The sequence below is a fragment of the Egretta garzetta genome, unplaced genomic scaffold (genome assembly GCF_000687185.1).
Source record: "Egretta garzetta isolate BGI_Z169 unplaced genomic scaffold, ASM68718v1 scaffold467, whole genome shotgun sequence".
Classification (NCBI taxonomy): domain Eukaryota; kingdom Metazoa; phylum Chordata; class Aves; order Pelecaniformes; family Ardeidae; genus Egretta; species Egretta garzetta.
Window position 1 is genome coordinate 2,130,723 of NW_009260196.1, and position 19,449 is coordinate 2,150,171.

General features: G+C 41.2%; 2 protein-coding genes across 3 annotated transcripts in view; one reads left to right on the forward strand and one right to left on the reverse strand.

The window, feature by feature from the left end:
• Window positions 1-12,750: 12,750 nt before the first annotated feature.
• On the reverse strand, window positions 12,751-18,761 carry BBS12 (Bardet-Biedl syndrome 12). 2 transcript variants are annotated; one of them, XR_004842434.1, is made up of 3 exons: window positions 18,687-18,761; window positions 13,606-15,912; window positions 12,751-12,832 (listed from the first exon to the last, which is right to left on the reverse strand). XR_004842434.1 is itself a non-coding variant. In XM_035897599.1 (2 exons), exon 2 carries the CDS (start codon window positions 15,894-15,896, stop codon window positions 13,755-13,757), a length of 2,142 nt encoding a protein of 713 aa, XP_035753492.1. In that variant the 5' UTR covers window positions 15,897-15,912; window positions 18,687-18,761; the 3' UTR covers window positions 13,504-13,754. The 2 variants fall into 2 exon arrangements, 1 of the variants encoding a protein (XP_035753492.1); XM_035897599.1 differs by lacking the exon at window positions 12,751-12,832 and having other exon boundaries at window positions 13,504-15,912.
• Window positions 18,762-19,348: 587 nt separating this feature from the next.
• The window catches only part of LOC104129309 (caltractin), a 5,529-nt gene continuing 5,428 nt past the window's right edge, over window positions 19,349-19,449 (forward strand). The window contains exon 1 of the mRNA XM_009642230.2: window positions 19,349-19,429. Within this exon, the coding sequence (XP_009640525.2) occupies window positions 19,349-19,429 (81 nt within the window). The remainder of the gene's footprint in view (window positions 19,430-19,449) is intronic.

The window sequence follows — 19,449 nt, forward strand, 5'->3', positions numbered from 1 at the left end:
TCTTTATATTAATCCCTTCCATGCACATTTTGGAGGCCTAGGAAGAAGTCTCTCTTGCCTAGATTTTTGATTCAAAAAGCTACTCATGTAGAAACAACCTCTACTGTAGAAGATACGCTCTTTGACTGTCTTGTCATTAATAAACATGAAATTATCAGCTAATAAGATGGTGACACAGTAAAGCAATCCAAGAATAAATCCTAGACCACTTATGACTCCTTCCCAGTAAGTTAAATTTCAGTGGGACTTTTGCTATTGTTCTCAGCAGACCACAAAGAGAAACTCGGGCTATAATCAGAAATGATTTCAAGGCAAATAGAAAGGAGTAAATAAATGCCACAAAGAATCCTTCTTAGGCTGTTGGCAACAGCACAGCTACAAAATTAGCCTCTGCTTCTGACGTTCAAACAGATGGGTGTCACCCAGGTGGAACAGATGACACATTAAACAACAGACAGTCTCTCACTCCATCATATTTGACCCCAAAACAATGACAAAGCTCATATTTAAGGAAGAAATTACTGTAATCTGCTATGCATAGTATGCAAGTCATCCCACCTGCATTTAGAGACATAGGTACAGAACAGATTGCGTGATGTTAAGGGGTTTATCTACATTAATTTAACCTACAGGCATTATGGAAAGGCAAGTCTGTAGCTGAGCTTCCTACACAAAATAAAACCTTTTTGATCTCTCTGTAAAGCAAAGAACAAGAGGAGGGAAGATGATAATTAGTTCCATTTAAAAACAAAACGTGACGGAGAAATAAAGTGAAGTGGAAGAAGAGAAACAGGCTTAGGGCAAAGTTACCTCAGCAGATTTACCGTGCTTCTCTCTGAAGAGGTATCAGCAGAGCAATGCACGTGGGCTTAAAAAAATAAGTTTACAACAGCGGCATGCATGGGGGAAGGTAGCCGCGTGTTACTGTGGGTCCCGACAGTTCAGAGGTAGACATAGAGCCTGATACTTGATCAGACTATTTATCTGATGATGGTTAATGGCACAGTGCTGAATATTTTGCTGAATGAGGTCCCTTACTGGGCCAGATCCTGGCCTGCAAGGCTGCTCTGGGGAATCGGGCCATCCCGTGGGCTGACAGCCAGCCTCCTGGGGACCACAACCTGCCCGCAGGAGAAACTCAGCACAACTTGCTGTATGGCACATACAGGTCTCAGAGGATAAGTGACATTTTAAACAAAGTTGGATCCATTCAGTTAGAAATGGATTTAAACCCAGTGAAATTCCTGAGATGTCAAGCCAGGTAACTTCTTGTGTATTTTCTCCTCAGGAAATCTGGGTTTTTTTCAGATAAATATTTAAAGTAAAACAAGTAGGTTTTCAAAGCAAAATAGGGTAGGAATCTGTTCTAAGGGAAGCATAATTGAGAGCACTTTATTTTTACAGCCACAGTAAAAACCCTCAATAGCTAGAAACATTTGCTGTTTTTCAAAGCTTGAATATTTCAAAAAGACTGTTTTCCATCCAATATCACAAGAGGGAAATAACCAAGACCAAAATAATGTCTCACAGATTTTATTTTATGTATGAATCAACTAGTCTAAAGGAAATACTACCTTCTTTGACTAGAAGCATGGAAGAGTTCAAGGATACAGTATGTATTTTTACAGAAAAAACTAATACACATGTTTGGAAAGGAAGAGGACAAGACTTAAGCTGCTGGCAGTATTTGCAGACATCCACAGACCTTTTGAATAGAGGTATTCTTCTGGGGGCTTTCACCTTGTCTGAAGGTTTTGTACTTGTTCCAGGTCTTGCACTGTTTATTACATTTTAAAAAGTCAAGTTATTCTTTCCTACTGCACTGCAAACTAGAACATTACTCTTGCTAATTTTGGGGACTCAAGAGAAAACAGAGCAGGGGAAGAGCCAGACACAGATGAAAGCATAATTCTAAAAAAGCAATTGAAGTTTTCACTTAAAAACAAACAAACAAAAAAAATCAACAAAACCAAACAGAAGACGTAAGGATTTTCCTCAAATCTGCAGCAATGAAGTCTGTTAATTTTCTGCTTGCAATATTAAAACCACTGATGTAAAAAATGCCCGACCCAACACTGCATCACATCAGTAATACAGGAAACATGCCAAGGGGCAACTTAACGCTTTTAACAGACCAAGACAAATAAACAGAGATTTGATACTGGAGATTAATATTAAAGCCATAAATAAAAGAGATCTCATGTAAAGTAAGCAATTGCAAATTATAAGGAATTCTTTAAAAGAGATATTAAAAAGAATTAGTGGAACTCAAAACCTCACACATCTACTACAGACTCATTTCATTTCCAGAGTATTTAAAAAGACAACATTCATTCCATCCTGCCAGTACACTAGTTTGTATGCAGAGGAACTGTTCTGCTCTACTGAGTTTGCACTGTATGTTGTATGACTACTAGTAGCTCTACTTGGCAGACTGTAACTGCTGTGGTTTAATCTTCACCCTATATTCCAAAAAAGAGCTACTGTGTTCATTGTCAGGGTTTACTACTACCCTCCAAGAACCACCCTGTCCTAGATATCCTTACAGAACCCAAACTTGTGGGAATTCTGTACAGCCAAGTGATGCAGGAGGCTTTCAGACAAATTCCACCAGCTTTCTCAGGTTCGCAAATCAAGGAAATGTCTTTCAAGGTGAAGAAGCCAAATCTTAAGTGACATCAAACATTCACTTATTACTACAAAAATTCTAACTCCCAGTCATTATCCAAGGCCTCATTTTGTTATGCACTATACAAACGGCATAAAGAGTTTTTGCAGTTTTAGAGATAAGAAACAGACTGACAGAGCTGGATATGACTATCTCCAAAGCTGACCATTCTCCTTAAGTGACATTCCCTGCAGGAGACATCCTTTAACTACTAGGGATGACTGGGCTCTTAATCCTCATTAAGTTCTTCAGTGGAAGCAATGGCTCAACCTACTGCATCTCTGAAGCAAATTTTTTCCAGGTCATCATTAAGTACTCAATTGCTATTGCTATTAGAGCTTATTACAGGTTCATCCGATAAAAAGAACCTTTTAATGAAGTTTGGATTCCTTCATTAAGGGGCTAATGCACATCAGCATTAGCAGTCCTCAGTTTTACATTTCTTTCCACTAAGAAATGATCAGAAGGACACCCTCTTCCAGTATTCAGAAGAGTGAGGAAGGACAATCATGTTTTTGCAATAATCTGTTTCTTAGGGACCGAGCCTTTTAACTCCCCATAGCAATGGGAACTTCACTGATGTTTTTAATGGAAAAGGGATTGGTTCCTGTATTAATTCACAACCAAAGCATGATTCTCCCCTTCCCCTCCAGTCTCCTGAGAATAACATGTCAGTGAACATATATTGTCACACATGCACATCAGCAAAAGCATCTGTAAATTCTCATTCAAGAACTGAATTTGTGGTGTGGGTCATAGCAACAAACAGAACGAAAACAGCTTGATTGGCCTTTTAAAATAAAATCCAATTCATAACAAATTCTATTTTAACTTGTTAGCTGAGGAAGATGGACATGAGCATTCGAGGGAGGGCAGGGAATGGAACATCTTATTTGTATAATGCCTCTTCACATCATGGCCATGAGTTAAATTCCCAGTATCATGTTGTAGGGCAGTCTAAAGTTCTATTTTACAGGTAAGCAAACACAGTTGATTAAAGCAGCACCTCTTGGCACAGACAGAAGTCACATACTTTTAAATTAGCCCCTCTACTTTGGAAGACGTTTCTTCAGTAGTTTAATAGTAAGTCTGTTTAATGAACAGACTTGAACAAATAAGAGATAATCAATATCAATCAAATAAGAGATAATCAAAATATAATCAATTTTAAGTCATTTCCTCCAGCTTCTCCTGGCCTTGAAACTCCTCTCTCCTTCCACAGTTTCACTGCCCTTATGAATGGTTGTGAGAGTAATCTGGAAGGCTGGAGGTCTTCCTCAAATTCTGTTGGGAAACAGTCCCAAGCATCCATCGCTGAACTGGGATTTGAGAGCCGCTCCCCTATTAGCCACAGCAACTCCATGTATAGTAATTACTGATCTGACATTTGGCAATTCTGTTGAGCTTATGCTCTGAGATGCCAAATACTTAGAAAATACAGGCTAGAATAATTGCATAGCCAGGGTCATGGATAAGTAATTTTTTAAGTGAATTGCCTGGTACTTCAGACAAACAAAGAAAGATTTGGGCTTATTTTCCAGTAAAGCTCTCTTACTGCCAATTGCATCCGAGTTTCCTGGCTTCTGGCAGCCATCAGCATACTGTCACAGCTAAATGGCTCCAGAAAACAAGTATCCTTGAGCAAGAACAACTTGAATGATGTGTCTGGGATGGTTATTTAAACAGTGCTTACATAAACTAAGAGATGAAGGGCAGTGAGAAGTGAGACAGTGAATGCTGACTGCCCTTTACCTTGAGCAAGGCATACTCAAGGAACTGGAATAATGTAATATTAGGAGGACTTCGTCAGTTTAATTAATCTGACCTAATCAACATATCTATATTGCTGCAGGTGTACTAGTCTAATTTTCATCGCTGTGAGGGATCAAAGACATTATACTGACATGGAATTATACACGTGTAACTGCATTCATGACCACTTCCCCTAAAATAGTATGTGTATGGTATATGCATATCTTTGAGCTGCAACCCACAGACAGAACTGCAAATGCAAGGAGCGGCAAATGAAATACAGGAATTCATACCAAAACAAGATGTAAATCCTTTCAATTTACTGGAGAGATTCTTTTTGTACAAGGCTGTTCTTGGACAAAATTAGGATTTACTGATCATAAACAGTTATTCTGAAAAAGGAGGTATTTTGATGGTTTTCTTTGATGTAAACAGGAGGTGAATAGATTAACTGCCCTAGTGCAGGCTTTTATGACTAGACTACAGGTTAGTGTTGCTAACTGGGCAAGTGTGTCTGTTCTGCTCTAGAATGTGCATATATAGAGATATATAAATAAAATTTATTTTATGCAACTCCTCTGGAGATATTTTGGCTCTCTGGTACTAACAAATAAGGGGTTTCTGTTGTTTGTTTTTGTTTTGTTTTTAAGTTCAGTGAGTGAAAGCAGTGACTCAGATTACACCTTGGAAATAAATCAGTTTACCAACTGTGTTATTTTTAGTCATCTCTCCAAATCTGCAACACTGATTAAATATTACGTCTCACAACACAGCAGGCAAAAGTTGTGAATAGCACTAAACCCCCAACCTACAGATTTGAGCTGAAATAAAAGACGGTCAGGGACCAATCTTCCCATTACTTCTAAATAAAAACTGCATGCTGTCTTTTATACTCTTGCAATAATTAAAAAAATAATCCTATTGTTTGGAGTAGCAGTTGGTCCCCAAGGAAAGAATTCCTTTCCATCTAAACAGATTTTTACTTTTGTTTTGAATCTCTGCCAGGCAGGGAAACCAAATACAGGCCTTCCCCGCTTGGTTTCCCCCCCTTCCCGTGAGCTCTCTCACCATCTGTACATGATCAGCCTTTCTTCCCACCCTTCTGAAAAGCACACAAGGATTCCTCCCAAACACGTCTCATCATGGGAACACATGGCTGCTGGGGATGGCACCGGTGAACTTGGGGTTGGATTAAATGTAACACGAAGCCTCTCCCCAGGGGCCATCGGGGGCCTGATGTGGAGGGAGAAGTCAAGGAACTATTTTTTCCCCTCCACTGAGGGAAGCACCTCTTCCCCAACCTGCCCTTGTCCCTCCCTGAACTGCGTGTGACAGGGAAGGCACCATCACTCCCTCGCCACCCGCTTCAACCACCACAGCTGCCACTGAAGCCTGTACAGGTTTTCTGTGTGCTCCCCAGTTCAGCAACTGCTCTGTAGACTACTAGAGCCTCTCTGCAGGACTTCTCTGTAAATCCATGCACTAACAAATTCACTGATCACTCTGCTGCATGGTCCAGCCGAACCATCGAGCTGTTAGGCACCATCCCTCTCCACAGCTGCCCAGGATGTTCCCTGCCATGTCCTCTGTGGGGATTCAGTGCTCTGAGCTCCAAGGCATTAATGCAAGGGAGATGGTGAATGCTGTGGTCAACACTCATCCCACAGAGATCACACGTTAGTCATTCTGCAGGAAGCTTCACTGAGACTAGTTTACACTGACAATGTCTTCGAACAGCAAAAGCTTGGAACTTCCTCCTAAGAAAAAAATGGCTTTTCAGAAGCCACCAAAGTACTCAACACTGCAGACACATGACTATTAGCTTCATATCTGTTCGTCTGCTAAATCTTGAAATGCACGCTACATGCCTGGAAAAGGAAGTGCTTAGAGGGGAACAGAAGTGCAGTTGCACCTCAGACATTTGTTTCTCTGATTACACACTCCTGTCCAGTCCCTGCTGGCTCTGCAAGTATTGCAAGCTTTTGTAAGGACTTGCAGAAGGTTCCAGCTCCGGTTATGTTCTCCAGGCTTACTGTAATGCACATAACACAGTTCTAGCTCTGCTGGACCCTGTGGAATACACAGTCCAGAATTTGCAGAACATGCACATGTGAACACCCGCAGATGTGAACTACAGCTTTCAAAAGGGAAACAACAGCAAAAATAACTAAATATTTAGGAATATAATGCAACAAACTGAAAGCTAGTACTCAAAGCAAATCATCACTGAAATGCAGCTAAAGACACCACTATGGGTGTTTTACAAAACTTTAGAGAAATGGGTATTACTAACAGAATAAACAGATAGGAATCCAAAATAGAGCAGTGTACTCTTTCCTTCCTTTCACCACTGAGGAACAAAACCAGTGTGTGCACGTACCTGAGCTGTTCTCACTCTCCCCCTTCAACTGTGCTGAAATGATCCCGTTGGACGTTAGTTCTTGGAGCAATGTTATCTACAAAGAAAAAGCCCTTTAAGACTGCAGATCTATTCCTACTTGGTTAAACACACCGTCCTGAAAGAAAAGGGTCTTGGTCCTGCAGCTTTGCCATAAATGGTTATTTAATGCAGCAACACTGGTGGCAAGTGGCAGAATTTAGTCTGTGATTTTTTTTATTTTTCCAAATTTGTGCCATACAAACTTATCCTCTAACTGTATTGGTGTGGAATCGATCTCAAAAGGATTACTGATCCTATGGAGATAAAGAGGAATAAAACTAGAATAGAGAGGAATAAAACTGGAATATACTCCCTCTGCTTCAAAGTGCTATCAGCAAGTTACACTTCTACAAGTGACTGAGGAAAGAGCTGTAGAGACTGCAGTATGGATGGTCACATCCTGGAAGTTACCAAAAGCTAAAAAGTTGAGCTTAACTCCCAAGGTAAAGAATTAACACAAAGAAGTTGTGCAAGGGACAGAGCAAATTTACCCCTGTGCCACAGTTTTGAACACCCCGTCACACCCGGATCCCTTCAAAATGTAAAAAAACATCCCACCAAGCCTGTTTTTGATAGCTGGTCAGTACCAGATCCATGTTTTACATTAGCTGTAGAAAACAATTTAACACTCCCTGACAAATTGCTTTATACAAATTGTAAAGCATGCAATAAGTCTCTATTGTTAGAGGTTCTCCCAAAAGTGCCTGTTGTGCACAGCAGTCCTGGCAACGTTGCAGGTTCCCGTAACAGCAAGCACACTGTTGAAGCAGCAGGTCAGACACATTTGAGTATGGCACTGTCATACAGCAGGGTGTTACAGCATTTAAAGGCAAAAAAGATTTTAAAATTTCAGTAATGAGACACTTCATTCATTTGTTACCTGGTAGAGTTGGTGCAACTCCTCTAGATGTCCTGCCTGAGCTGGAAGCCGACCTGCTTTTCATAGGTCAGTTCTTGATGCTGGCCTGCTGCAAGATCCCCAGTCACTTTGATCCACTGCAGAAAGCCTTAGACAAGGAAACTTCTAAAATCCCTGGGCAAGACACATGCTGAGAACATTTGTTCTAAAACAAACTCTGGCAGGAATAAATCAAGAAGTTCAAAAGGAAATAAAGTGGTTAGGCAGCTTTCATACATAGACACCAGAGTAAGCTTGTTTCTTGTTCAATTAGGTAATACTACTACTGACTCCACCCAGAGACATTTTATGGGGGCCTAGTGGTGCTTGGAGAGTACAGAAGAGATATAAAAGATGTAATTTATAGCTGCTAGTGTCATTTTACATTGTTAGAAAATATTTTTGTGCGAGTTTGCATCAGTTCCCCAAAGTAATACAGCAAAAGGTAATCTAGTCTAACTACATACCTCAATGTGTGAAAAGAACATGCCAGACAGATGTTTCTAAGTAAAAAAGCAAACCATGTTATTCAACCTGAACGAGGAGCACACAACAGCAGGCAGATTTCTGAAATATTGAATCTTCTAAAAAAAATTCTGCTCTGCTCCCCATACTTGAATCTTTCCCAGGACAAACTGGAGCAGAGATAGGGCAGCCCCGAAGAGCATCCCAAATAGTCTGCTTCCATATCCTCCCACCAAGCCATTCCAAACCGTCCCGTCTCCAATAAGAAACAACCCCAGTTATTTGTGATCCCAGACCGCCTGGCTTGGGAAGGTTTAGTTTTGCCTCTGCTGGAAGACACCCAGCTCCCTGCAAGGCCACGGGCACTCGGGGTAGCAGAGCTCGTGGCTGGGATGGCTGGGGCAGCAAGCTGTCACCTGCCAGGCTGCTCCATGCCCTGGTAGCACATTTGGCCTGCTGCGAGCACCAGTCACACACATCCCTCCCTCCAAATATATGCACACATGATTTACCCTTACATCTGTTTTTCCACATGAGAATTTAGAGAGACGGTCCAAAGGGAAGAGAAGGAGCCATAGCAGAACTCATCCAAGATGCAGCCCGTCACAGTTCTCTTTCCTTTGCTCTTTTCTTTACCCATTGTGCTGCAGCAAGGCAAAGAAACAAATGCATCTGCCAATGCTAATGGGCCCCTTCTTACACTAGACATAAGCCTTGAGGAAAACTCTGTAATCAAGACTTCCTTCTGCCTTTGGGATTTAAGCTAACATCTTTGCGCTGGGAAAGTGAAGTTTTTCCTCAAATACTGAAAAGAAATGGAAGGAAAGCTGACAGACTTCCCACTGCACAGAGGGGAGCCAGACAGCATTTACCCTAACTCCAGAAAACTGGGCTTTGCTACACACACAACAAACCTCCTTTCAGTAACCCCTGATGTGCTAATTGCACCATGAAGTCTAGAGGAATACAGCTAGGACAGCAACTTCTTCAACAGCACAGCTAAAACACCCCTCACCAGCTTCTTGCTAGCTATGCTCTGTAGCACATTCCTACCTCTGTAATACCTGTGGTTATGCCAGCTGATACACACAAGTAAAATTTGGTTTTGGTAAAGCTCTATTTTTATTAGAAAAATAAAGGTATATATAGGAAGCAACAGCGTGAGGGTGACAGACGCTTGAACCATGAGTTAACTCAGATTTGGCATGGGCATGCTTCTGGAAAGGTCAGGGGGTTATTTCATTCACCTAGCATGTGTAGTCTGCATCATTAGCCTTCTGGTAGCCCGCTGCTGTCTCCCCCGACAGGACACCTCACCCCTCGGGGCAGAGATGTACCTTCTACACCAGTCCTCCTTCAGCTGATGGGATAACCCAGGTCTATCAGTCACTTTGTCCTCACAAGCAGAGCTGAAAATCTCTTATCACTCCACAACTTTTCTCCTCGACTAGATCTCCCTCTCCACCTCCTTCCCCTAAAAAAGGGAAATGTCCTCCCAGCCTCTTCAGCAGCCCTGGCCTGGGATATCAAAAGGAGGTCAGTACAGATAAACTTGTCTCAACTCTCCCAGCTCTCTTGAGAGCTCAGGTTTTCTCCTTCAGCCCTTTCTGCTCCATAATCACCTTAACCTCCCCAGCCATCACCCTCCAGCAGTCATTTCTTGGCCTACCTGGGGACCCTTGCCTCCTACATTTCCTAGCTCGTTTTTTTCAGCGTGCCTGGTAGCAGGCAAACTCTCAGATGCCTCCTGACAACCATGGAGCATCAGGCTATCAGTCCATATGGGACCAGAATTTGCAAGCAGGCTGTGCCCTCTAGGCTAGCCCAGCCTGGGACATGGGTCTTGTTGCTATGATTATGACCTCTACTACATTTCAGGAAATCATGAAGAGAGGCCTAAAAACTTGGCCTTATAAAGATTAAACATTAAATAAAATGGCATCAGCCCTAAACAGGAGTTAGCTGGGAACGATGATACTGGGATGCAAGGGAGTCCCTGACTAGGACAGGGTTTCAGCAAGGCAGTGAGACGCTGCCTACTCCTTGGGACAATCCCTTCCCTAAAGCCTCTGCCATTTCCCAATTTCCCAGTCATGTCAAATGTAAAAGCTTAGCTCTTCCATCACATCACACTCTGCACAAACAGCCTTTGTGTGCCCTAGGAGGAGCCTCTGCCCGGGAGAAGCCGAAATTGCCCGCGGCAGTTACTGAAATCATTCCCTGCACTGAGAGCCATGGCAGACACGCATGGGACCTCATTCTACATCGCAAAGAGGTTTGAGAGATTTCAAGCTGAGGAAGCCACACGTCTATATTGTATTTCACATTGCAGAAGGAGGATGCCTGGAAGACAGCATGCACGTTAACCTTCTAAGCATATCAAATAAATAATTTTAAATAATTCAGGATACAATATCTAGCTAGTTTATAAACATTTCCATTTCCTTGGCCTGTAGAAAAGCAAGTATTAAATAATCAAAATATAATGTCTGACAGCTTTATAGAAAACCTCTGCATTACAATATTTAAATATATCATTATGTGCTTTTTAAAAGCCTGATTGGAAAAATTACATCATTTTGGATTTTCTCAACATTTGGTGCGTCAGCTCTCAGTGTCTAAGAGCCCTATAAATAGATGTTTGGACCACCTCGATACAATTCATGCACGCAGTTTTTCCATAATCCACTTAACTCTATTATTCAAATAAAGTGCAACTGGATCTTTTCTTGGTAACAGGGATTATGCAATGCTTGGTACAAGAGGTTCAAGAAAAACAGTATAAAGCCAAACATGAGCTGCAAACACTTGCAGAGCAGCAGAGTTTGATTATATTTATTTATATGCTGTATTTCCATTTCTTTCTCACCTAACAGCCACTAGCTTCTTTTGCCTCTTTTGATCTACCAAATTTTTTCTCTCTCATATCTCAGTACACCAAGAGTGTGGCCAAGCTGTTAAACATCAATTGCCAACTGATTAAAAATGAAAATATAATTGCAGGATGATCAAAACTTTAATATAACTAGATCCTTACGTTGCTAGGAACTACTGTTTCAAATTATAAACCCCTATAGTACTGATGAGATTTTTGCCAAAATCCACTGAATTCTGGAGTTTGTTAGAAAACCAAAATATTTACAGTTTCAGGTCAGAGATGGCTAAATACTATGAGCCTTCTACACACAGAGTAGTTTTTTCTCTCATATTTCTAAAAGGCAACTGCTATTAATAGGATCCCCTAACCTCCTTAAAAGCCTTCCAGTTACAGGCAAGTAGAATACAAACATAAAAATAAAAATATGCAATCCAGCAATGAGAACTCTGAATGAAACCTTTGAAAATATGCTGTGTAACACTACTTTAATACCCATCCCCCCACACATGTATCTAAACCATATTTGAGGATGAATTTCATTATCTGTGTCTTTCTTTTCCTTATATCCTGAATATATCAAGTATTCACCTAGTGTGAACCACATGGGTAAACAGCTCTAGGAAAGATCTGAGTATATAATTTGATACAGTATATATTAGCATAGAAGAAAGCTCCAGGATAAAACGCATTTGGATGTTCTTTTTTCTTCATAAAAATGAAGATAGGACTTCTGGTCAGTTCAATATCCAAAAGCTGTTTCTAAGGATCCCAATTTCATCTCATGCTTAAGGTTAATTTAGAACCTCAGTAGCCTACCCCACCTCTCCAGGGAACTCCCAGCTACGGACATCCATAAACAAGTCTCAAAAAGGGCTACTTTTACCAGAACGCAATGTAGATCATGGAGTTATGTGTTATGGGGATGAAGACATCAAAGGAAGCAAAAAAAAATTAGAGAACATGAGGGAGGTAGAAAACACCAGATACTGTCAACTATCTACTCGCAATTATACTGGGATATAATGCCGACGTGTTGGCACCATGGGGAGACATTTTAGGAACTGTCTTTCCTTATCATTAACTCAACCCCTCTGGATTAGGCACCATGAAATGCACAGGTGGAGGGGAAGGGCCTTCCCAGGAGGAAGGAGCAACTCCAACAGGGAAAAGAGGCAGAGAACTGTATTAAGGCTCAGTACAAGTCAACTGGGGGATTGCCAGCGCTCACAGGGGCTTGAGGCAGCTGATGGCTCTTCTCCAAGATGTCTTCTGCATCAGGGAAATACCACAAGGAAAGTAGGTCCAGAAGAAAAAACATCCCCTTAAAACAGTAAATAAGTAGCAGCAAAGGCTCTAACAGTAAAATGACCACTCAGTCTTTGTCTGCCTTTCCACTAAATCATAACTCAGAAAACACTCTTTAGCCCACCCCAATTCTTAGCTTTCACCACAGAAGGACCGTCTGCATCCAGCACCAGCAATCATAACAAGTGCTTAACCAGAGTACTGCCAGCCATTAGCATTTTAATGAGAAAGTTCCTAAAAGCAAGAATCCGCCTTAGCATCGCCATTTCCAGTCTGTTTCCATTCTGTTTTCACCGGACTGGCAAGACGTTTCACTTTAAGTGTGATTCAGAATTCCAGTTTCAGAAAAAATATCTCCATAGTTACACTCCTCTTTCTTGCAACAAAGTGCCAGTTCTCCATGGCTCTGCTTTCAAATTTTAAGTGCTGAAACATAGTAAAAATGCCTTGCCTCAATCATCATGATAGATTTGTTTTCAGTTTTTAACCAACAGCTAAAACATATGCCATTTTCCTCTCTGCAAGGATAACTGAAAGAGCCCAAAAGAAATAATCTAAAAATCCAACTCGCAATGTAAAAGAAAACTTTGTGTACAGATATATCTATTCTGTAATAACAAAAGGGAGGATTCAACCTGAATTTATGTCAAAACAAGACATTCCAAAGGGTATCTATTTGAAAATAGGAGATATATGGCCCAGACAAATATGCAAAAGTAGAATATACTAATAAAAACTCTTAGCATAAAATGTAGCACTCAAATTATTGCAAGTTTAACTCTTACATTTGCTATGTACAGAAATTAAGGTCAATATATAAAAAAAAAATTACATTATTTCATTTAACGCCACTATGCCAATGTTACGTAAGAAGACATTAAACAAGAATAATTTACAGAGCAAGAGTCCAAATACCTAATACAGACAGAGCCCATTCAGAACATAAGCATATCCAAGGTATCAAACTTTTCTCCAGCTAAACTCAACATGTACCCACCTGCCCAGTGCTCCTCATTATAATGAACAAAAGAACTGCACATCTGCTCTGCTAAATCAGAGAAATTTGTTTGACTGGATTAATCTACCCATACAGACAATACCATTAGTTAGAAACGCATGGCTGGGGTTAGAGGTAAGCCCACAAGTGGTTTTTGTTTGTTACTTAACTCCCGTTTCTAGAAATGGGAAATTATATCTACCTTGTCATCGTCTTACATTCCAATTTCCGCTGTTACACTCTAAAGTCATGATTGCATCTAAATGTCTGCTTTATAAACTATGAAGAAACGTAGGTTGCACCTGGACTTCTTCCACTGACTCATGGACTTGTAAAAAAAGCCTGCAAGTCCTACAAAAACATAAATTCACTTGACAGATGCGAGTTCAATAGCTGATTCCTTTTGAGACCTGTGATAATTTCAGCATCTGTTTGAAGCACTAGTAGCACCAAGTCTAGAGCTCTCCGCCATGCCTCTGTCTTGGCTGTGACATTATCATAAACCTTTAAACCCTCTCCGTGGTCAGTGAAGGGACCAGAACCACCCCTGAGCAGATCACCTCTTCTAAACTCTTCCAATATATATGCCGAGGGAGAGCCAGAGTCAACTGCTTTTTTGAGGTAATGATCAACTGAGGCACACGCTTCCAACTCCGACACAGCTTCTGCAGTGTTGTACATAACCACTGAAAGATACTGCTTCCAGCCGCTTGCTAATGCTTGGAGCACAACTGACTTACACTCTGTCGCAGATGCTGCCAGCCAAGGATTGTGAAACTCTTCAACAGCGTCTTTATTTGCTGGTTGTAAAGGCTGTTCTGCAAGCGTCTGAATGTGACTAAGGCACAAGAGCTCCACCGCACCGCCACCAAGAAAAACCTTCTCGTCATTTAAAGCATGATGGAGTCGATACACTAAAGTCCAGAACTGGTCTTCAATGAGCTGCATCTTTGAAGCTACAGTAGTGGTGAGCACGGCTGTGAGCAGGGGGATTCCTTGCACTTTTATCCTGACGGGCACAAGCTCACCCAGATCCATTGCACGCCCATCGCAGGCCTTCCACAGCTCCGCCTGGGCGCCACTCCCCACGCAAGAAGCATTCAGCTGGGTGAGGTATGTCACTGGCTGGGCGCTGGTGACCTCCCCAAAAGCACGCAACACATCCCGAGTCACAGAACCAATTACCAATATACCGCTTGCTATGCATCTTTCCATTAAGTTTTCACACACGTTTCCTTTGACCAAAACCAAGTCTACTTCAAAGCTTATCAGAATATCTAACATACTGCTCAGCCACAAGTCTCCTGCTCCACCTCCCGGTAGGGCAGGATGCTCCAATATGGTCCTCACATTACGTGGTCTGTTAAAACCTAAGTGACGATATTGTTCAGTTAGGTCACCATCCATTAGCAGAAGCCGAAGGGGTTTGTCTTGAAAGTATTTGATAACTGTGGCTTGTTCCGGTGATAGTAATGTGACAAAGCCTGGGGAGACACAAGAATAGCTTTCAGGCAGGCCCAATAAACAGCACGTCACAATTTCTGCAATATTAAAGGGGGAAGAGCCACTGCATTCTGCTCTCTCTTGTTGATACGCAACAATGCTTTGTAGCAGTTTCATGCTAGTCTGATTTCCACGGCTCAGAGTCATTGCCAGGTGTCCTAAACCATAACATTCACATGGATCTGCTGAGTGTCCTGAAAGGTACCCCTGAAAATTGCCTTCCTGACTTGAAAAATGGCTTTTTCCAAGAGTGCTGAAGTATCTGCTATGGGTTAACTTTTGTTTGTTCCAGCTGGATGCGATAACACCACTTCCAGAAATCACAGATGTACTTTTGTCACCCACTGGTTTGACAAGAGAAGCTATTGAACCAAAGCCGGCCAAAGGTGAAACCACACACTTGTTAAAATTACAATCATCTTCCTGATGAGAACAAAGACTTCTTGGAATTACTTCTTCTGGTGCAGAAATATCTTTCTGAAAATACAGGAAATTCTGAGGGTTTAGAAGACGGTCACGTCCAATTTGGCAAGTTTTGCTCTTAAAAGCGTTTGGCCTAACACTGCGAGAACACAGCTCTTTATTTACGTCATGTATTGGTATTTGAAGACACTGGACTCTCTCACAGCAAGAGTTCAACCCCTCAGACATCACAGATACTATTGCAGAAACAGGAACATTCTGCTGGAGGCACTCCAGAACAGCATTGCTCCATGCACCAATGAGAAACAACAGGGTACTCATCCCAGTCTTAAACTCCTTGTTTTGTGCCTGAATGGTTTCATTCAGAAGCTGTCCGGCAGCACTAGTTAAATCCAAACTTTCAATCAGTCTAACAGCAGAACAAATCAGTGTGCTTTGGTTGGTGCTTTCATCCACAATGAATTTACATGATTTCATTGGCCCCAATAATCTTCTGCCCGCTAACGCTAAGGATGAGAGCTGCTGAAGTCCAATATGTCGTCTTGCATTCACATCCCTGAAAGCCATGGGCAGCAGGCAGCATCTGTGAACAGAACACAAACTTATTGCCCCATCCTCACAGCACTACAGAGCATACATCACCAAAACATTAAATTAACAGGCTAATGTTGAACACAGCTCTCCTATGAAGCTGTCTGTACAAAACAGTTCTTCAATCTGTGCACTTATTATGAGATATCTATGCACGTAGTTGCTGAAATGGTGCATTGCTAAAACACCATGGAATTTTTTCTTGCTGGCAGATAATACAGTGCTGTTAATTCCAGTGGTTTCCTAACGTGAAGCCATACAGATGCTGTAGAACTTCCATTGCTCTCCTGACCGGCTTATCTGGAATTTCAGTTATTTGCCTTACTTAGAGCAAAAGTTCCTTAGAGCAGAATGGACAATTATGTGCAAAAGCAAAGTGCTCTGTACAGATCCATCTTAGTACCAATAGTTACGCCACTAACTTTAACCTTCAAATCTGGGAAAACATAATCAAACTTATTTTATTCCAGTTCTATGTATTCCATTTGGCACACATCAATACTTCATTCCATGTGCACGAAAACGAATGCCACTTCTTTATACCTCATAAAGCAAACTGTCAAGACTTTAAAGTTTTCATCTACTACTCAGTTTTAACATGCCAAAAATTAGTCTTCTTTCGCTCGAAATCCCTTCCACACCACACTCCTGTGGCAGACCACATGGATTAAACTAAAGCTTCCTTTTTTATTTTCTTTTTTTTAAATTACAAAGTATCCACACCAAGAATTAAGAAGCCATAGCCATATACTTTTTATGCTTAAATTCAAATAATTTATTTCGTCTCCCTAAAGGTCAATTTGCATAGCTGTTCCAAATCCAAAAACCTCTTTTTCCACCCCACTCAATGAAAGTCCATCTGAATATTAACTCAAATGAAGACAAAGTGAGAATTTAAGAAGCAGAGCAGGCAGTCTGAAATACCCTTTATATGTTGACAGACCTAAAGTTCTGGTCTAGCCCAAACTGACAAAAGAATTTCCCTTCAGTTAATATTAGTCTTCTTTCGCTCGAAATCCCTTCCACACCACATGGATTAAACTAAAGCTTCCTTTTTTATTTTCTTTTTTTTTAATTAAAAAGTATCCACACCAAGAATTAAGAAGCCATAGCCATATACCTTTTATGCTTAAATTCAAATAATTTATTTCGTCTCCCTAAAGGTCAATTTGCATAGCTGTTCCAAATCCAAAAACCTCTTTTTCCACCCCACTCAATGAAAGTCCATCTGAATATTAACTCAAATGAAGACAAAGTGAGAATTTAAGAAGCAGAGCAGGCAGTCTGAAATACCCTTTATATGTTGACAGACCTAAAGTTCTGGTCTAGCCCAAACTGACAAAAGAATTTCCCTTCAGTTAATAGATACATCTTGAAGCACCAAAAGAATCATTAACCAAGAAATTATTTTAGTCTACAGTTATCCATAATCAGTTTAAGAAAGGACTTTTAGATAAGCAAGTACCTTTGACTTTAAAACTGTACTGGGAGTGTGCATCTGAAAACCTCCATCCAACCTGCTTAAGGGTTTTTCTAGAAATTTTTCTTAGTAGTTTCTAGTGATGATGGCCTAGCCATGTTATGTATCCATATCAGTACTTACAGTAGTAATAATAAAAAAAAACCTCTTTTTTCTTAACTGGAATCCTTAGCTTAACATCACAGGTAGTTTGTTTTGAAACAAACAAACAAACAGAAGTGATTAAATAATAATCAGCCTCTTTTTTCTTAACTGGAATCCTTAGCTTAATATCACAGGTAGTTTGTTTCGAAACAAACAAACAGAAGTGATTAAATAATAATCATTGGATCATGGAATCCAGTATGAAACATGTTTCCCCCACTCCCCCCAAAACTCATTCAATCTGACTTATCTTTACGATTTACTAAGACAGCAATTTTGATGTTGTGGGGTAGGGGTGTGGATGGAGTTTTGTTTGTTTTTCACACACACACACACACACACAGTTTCTACATTGTCACTTCTCAAACTGCTCTTGTTTTGATAGAAAGAACAAATAACCAACTTGTGGTTCTCTTAATAAAATTTAGGAAAGAGGTAAATTAGCTATGCTGAAAGGCTAAGTCACTACCTAGGTCCTAGGCATGGAGTTCTGGCCATGCTGCTGTTTGGATGGGAGACAACTATGAAAGGACTGGTGGGAAAGGGGTTTCCATTTGCCAGTACAGTGAACTTCTTACTCCCAAGTCACTGCCAAATGAGAGCTGAGCTCAGCAGTATGAGCCACTGTCTTACTAGAATGGCGTCTTGATTTCAACTTGGTGAAACCAAGTCTGGTTATGAGACAGATTAATTAGAGTTAGTGCAGAACCTTCTGTCAAGTCAATGTGTTTCCACCAAATCTCAATGCAGCCAACTACAAGTTGCTTAGCTAAAATCTTCTCTGAAATTTAAGTTGAAAAATTCACCCCTTACTTTCAGCTTAAACTTGTACTTTAAAACCATACCTTCATTTTCGACACCAGCCTGTACTCCTGCAGATCCATAAACTTTAATCAAATGGACCCAGGGCCTGGCTGCAAAACCAGATGAATGGAGGGCATATACTTACAGCAAGGGGTTTTATTTCATTACTGGCATAACCTCTAGCAGGTGTGATTTATGGTTTTGCAATAATTCCCCCACCCCACTTTGGTTTATGCATGTTATTTCAGCAAGAACATCACACTATCCTATGCTGTAGGAACCAATATACAACAGACCCAGAATTCAACTTTACACACCCCTATACCCTGGGCTCTTACGTCTTTTTCCATCCAGTCTGAGGTGGAAAAGATAGAGGATCGAGTGGAATTACATTTCAGAGTCAAACACGAGTGAGGTCAGCAAAGGGTAGGAGGCATCACAGAGACTGAATGAACAAACCATAGTGAAGGGCAGCCATGCACGAGACACCAGCTACAGACAGCTTCCGCTGAGCTAACTCGCATGCTGACGTACTGCTGCCTGCCTCATCACCTGTCTCTGCAAGCAAAATAAAACTCGACCTTAGGTTCAGTTGATGTTGACACACACACAGGTTTTTGGGGTCTCAAGTGAAGAACTCCAGTATACAAGAGGTATGCCAAATGCTTATTGCTTGCTTTGTCTTTCAGCACCTCAACCATTAAGACTAAATTAATACAACAAAATTTTAGATTGGTTTTCAATATTAATTTATTTCTGCCAAATGTTAGGGGGAAAAAAAGAAAACAACTTGCATGCATACATATGCACATGCTCTCTTGTGCCAGCACTGGTGCCCGAAGAACGGGAAATTAGTAGAAAATGCCCTGCTTGCAACTAAACCACCCAGGGTCCAGGTAACCGTCGCGACTTACCGGGTCTGCCCAAGAGCCAGCACTGTCCCTAGTAACGGGGGAAGAGAAAGGGCTTCCTAGGTTAGTGCGGCCGAACCCAAACGCCCATGGTGAACCAGCCCCGCGCCGCGGGCAGCCTGCGAGCTGAAAGCAGCCGGCACACAAGCGGGGAGACAGAGGGCACCTCGGCAGGCGCCGAGGCCGCTCC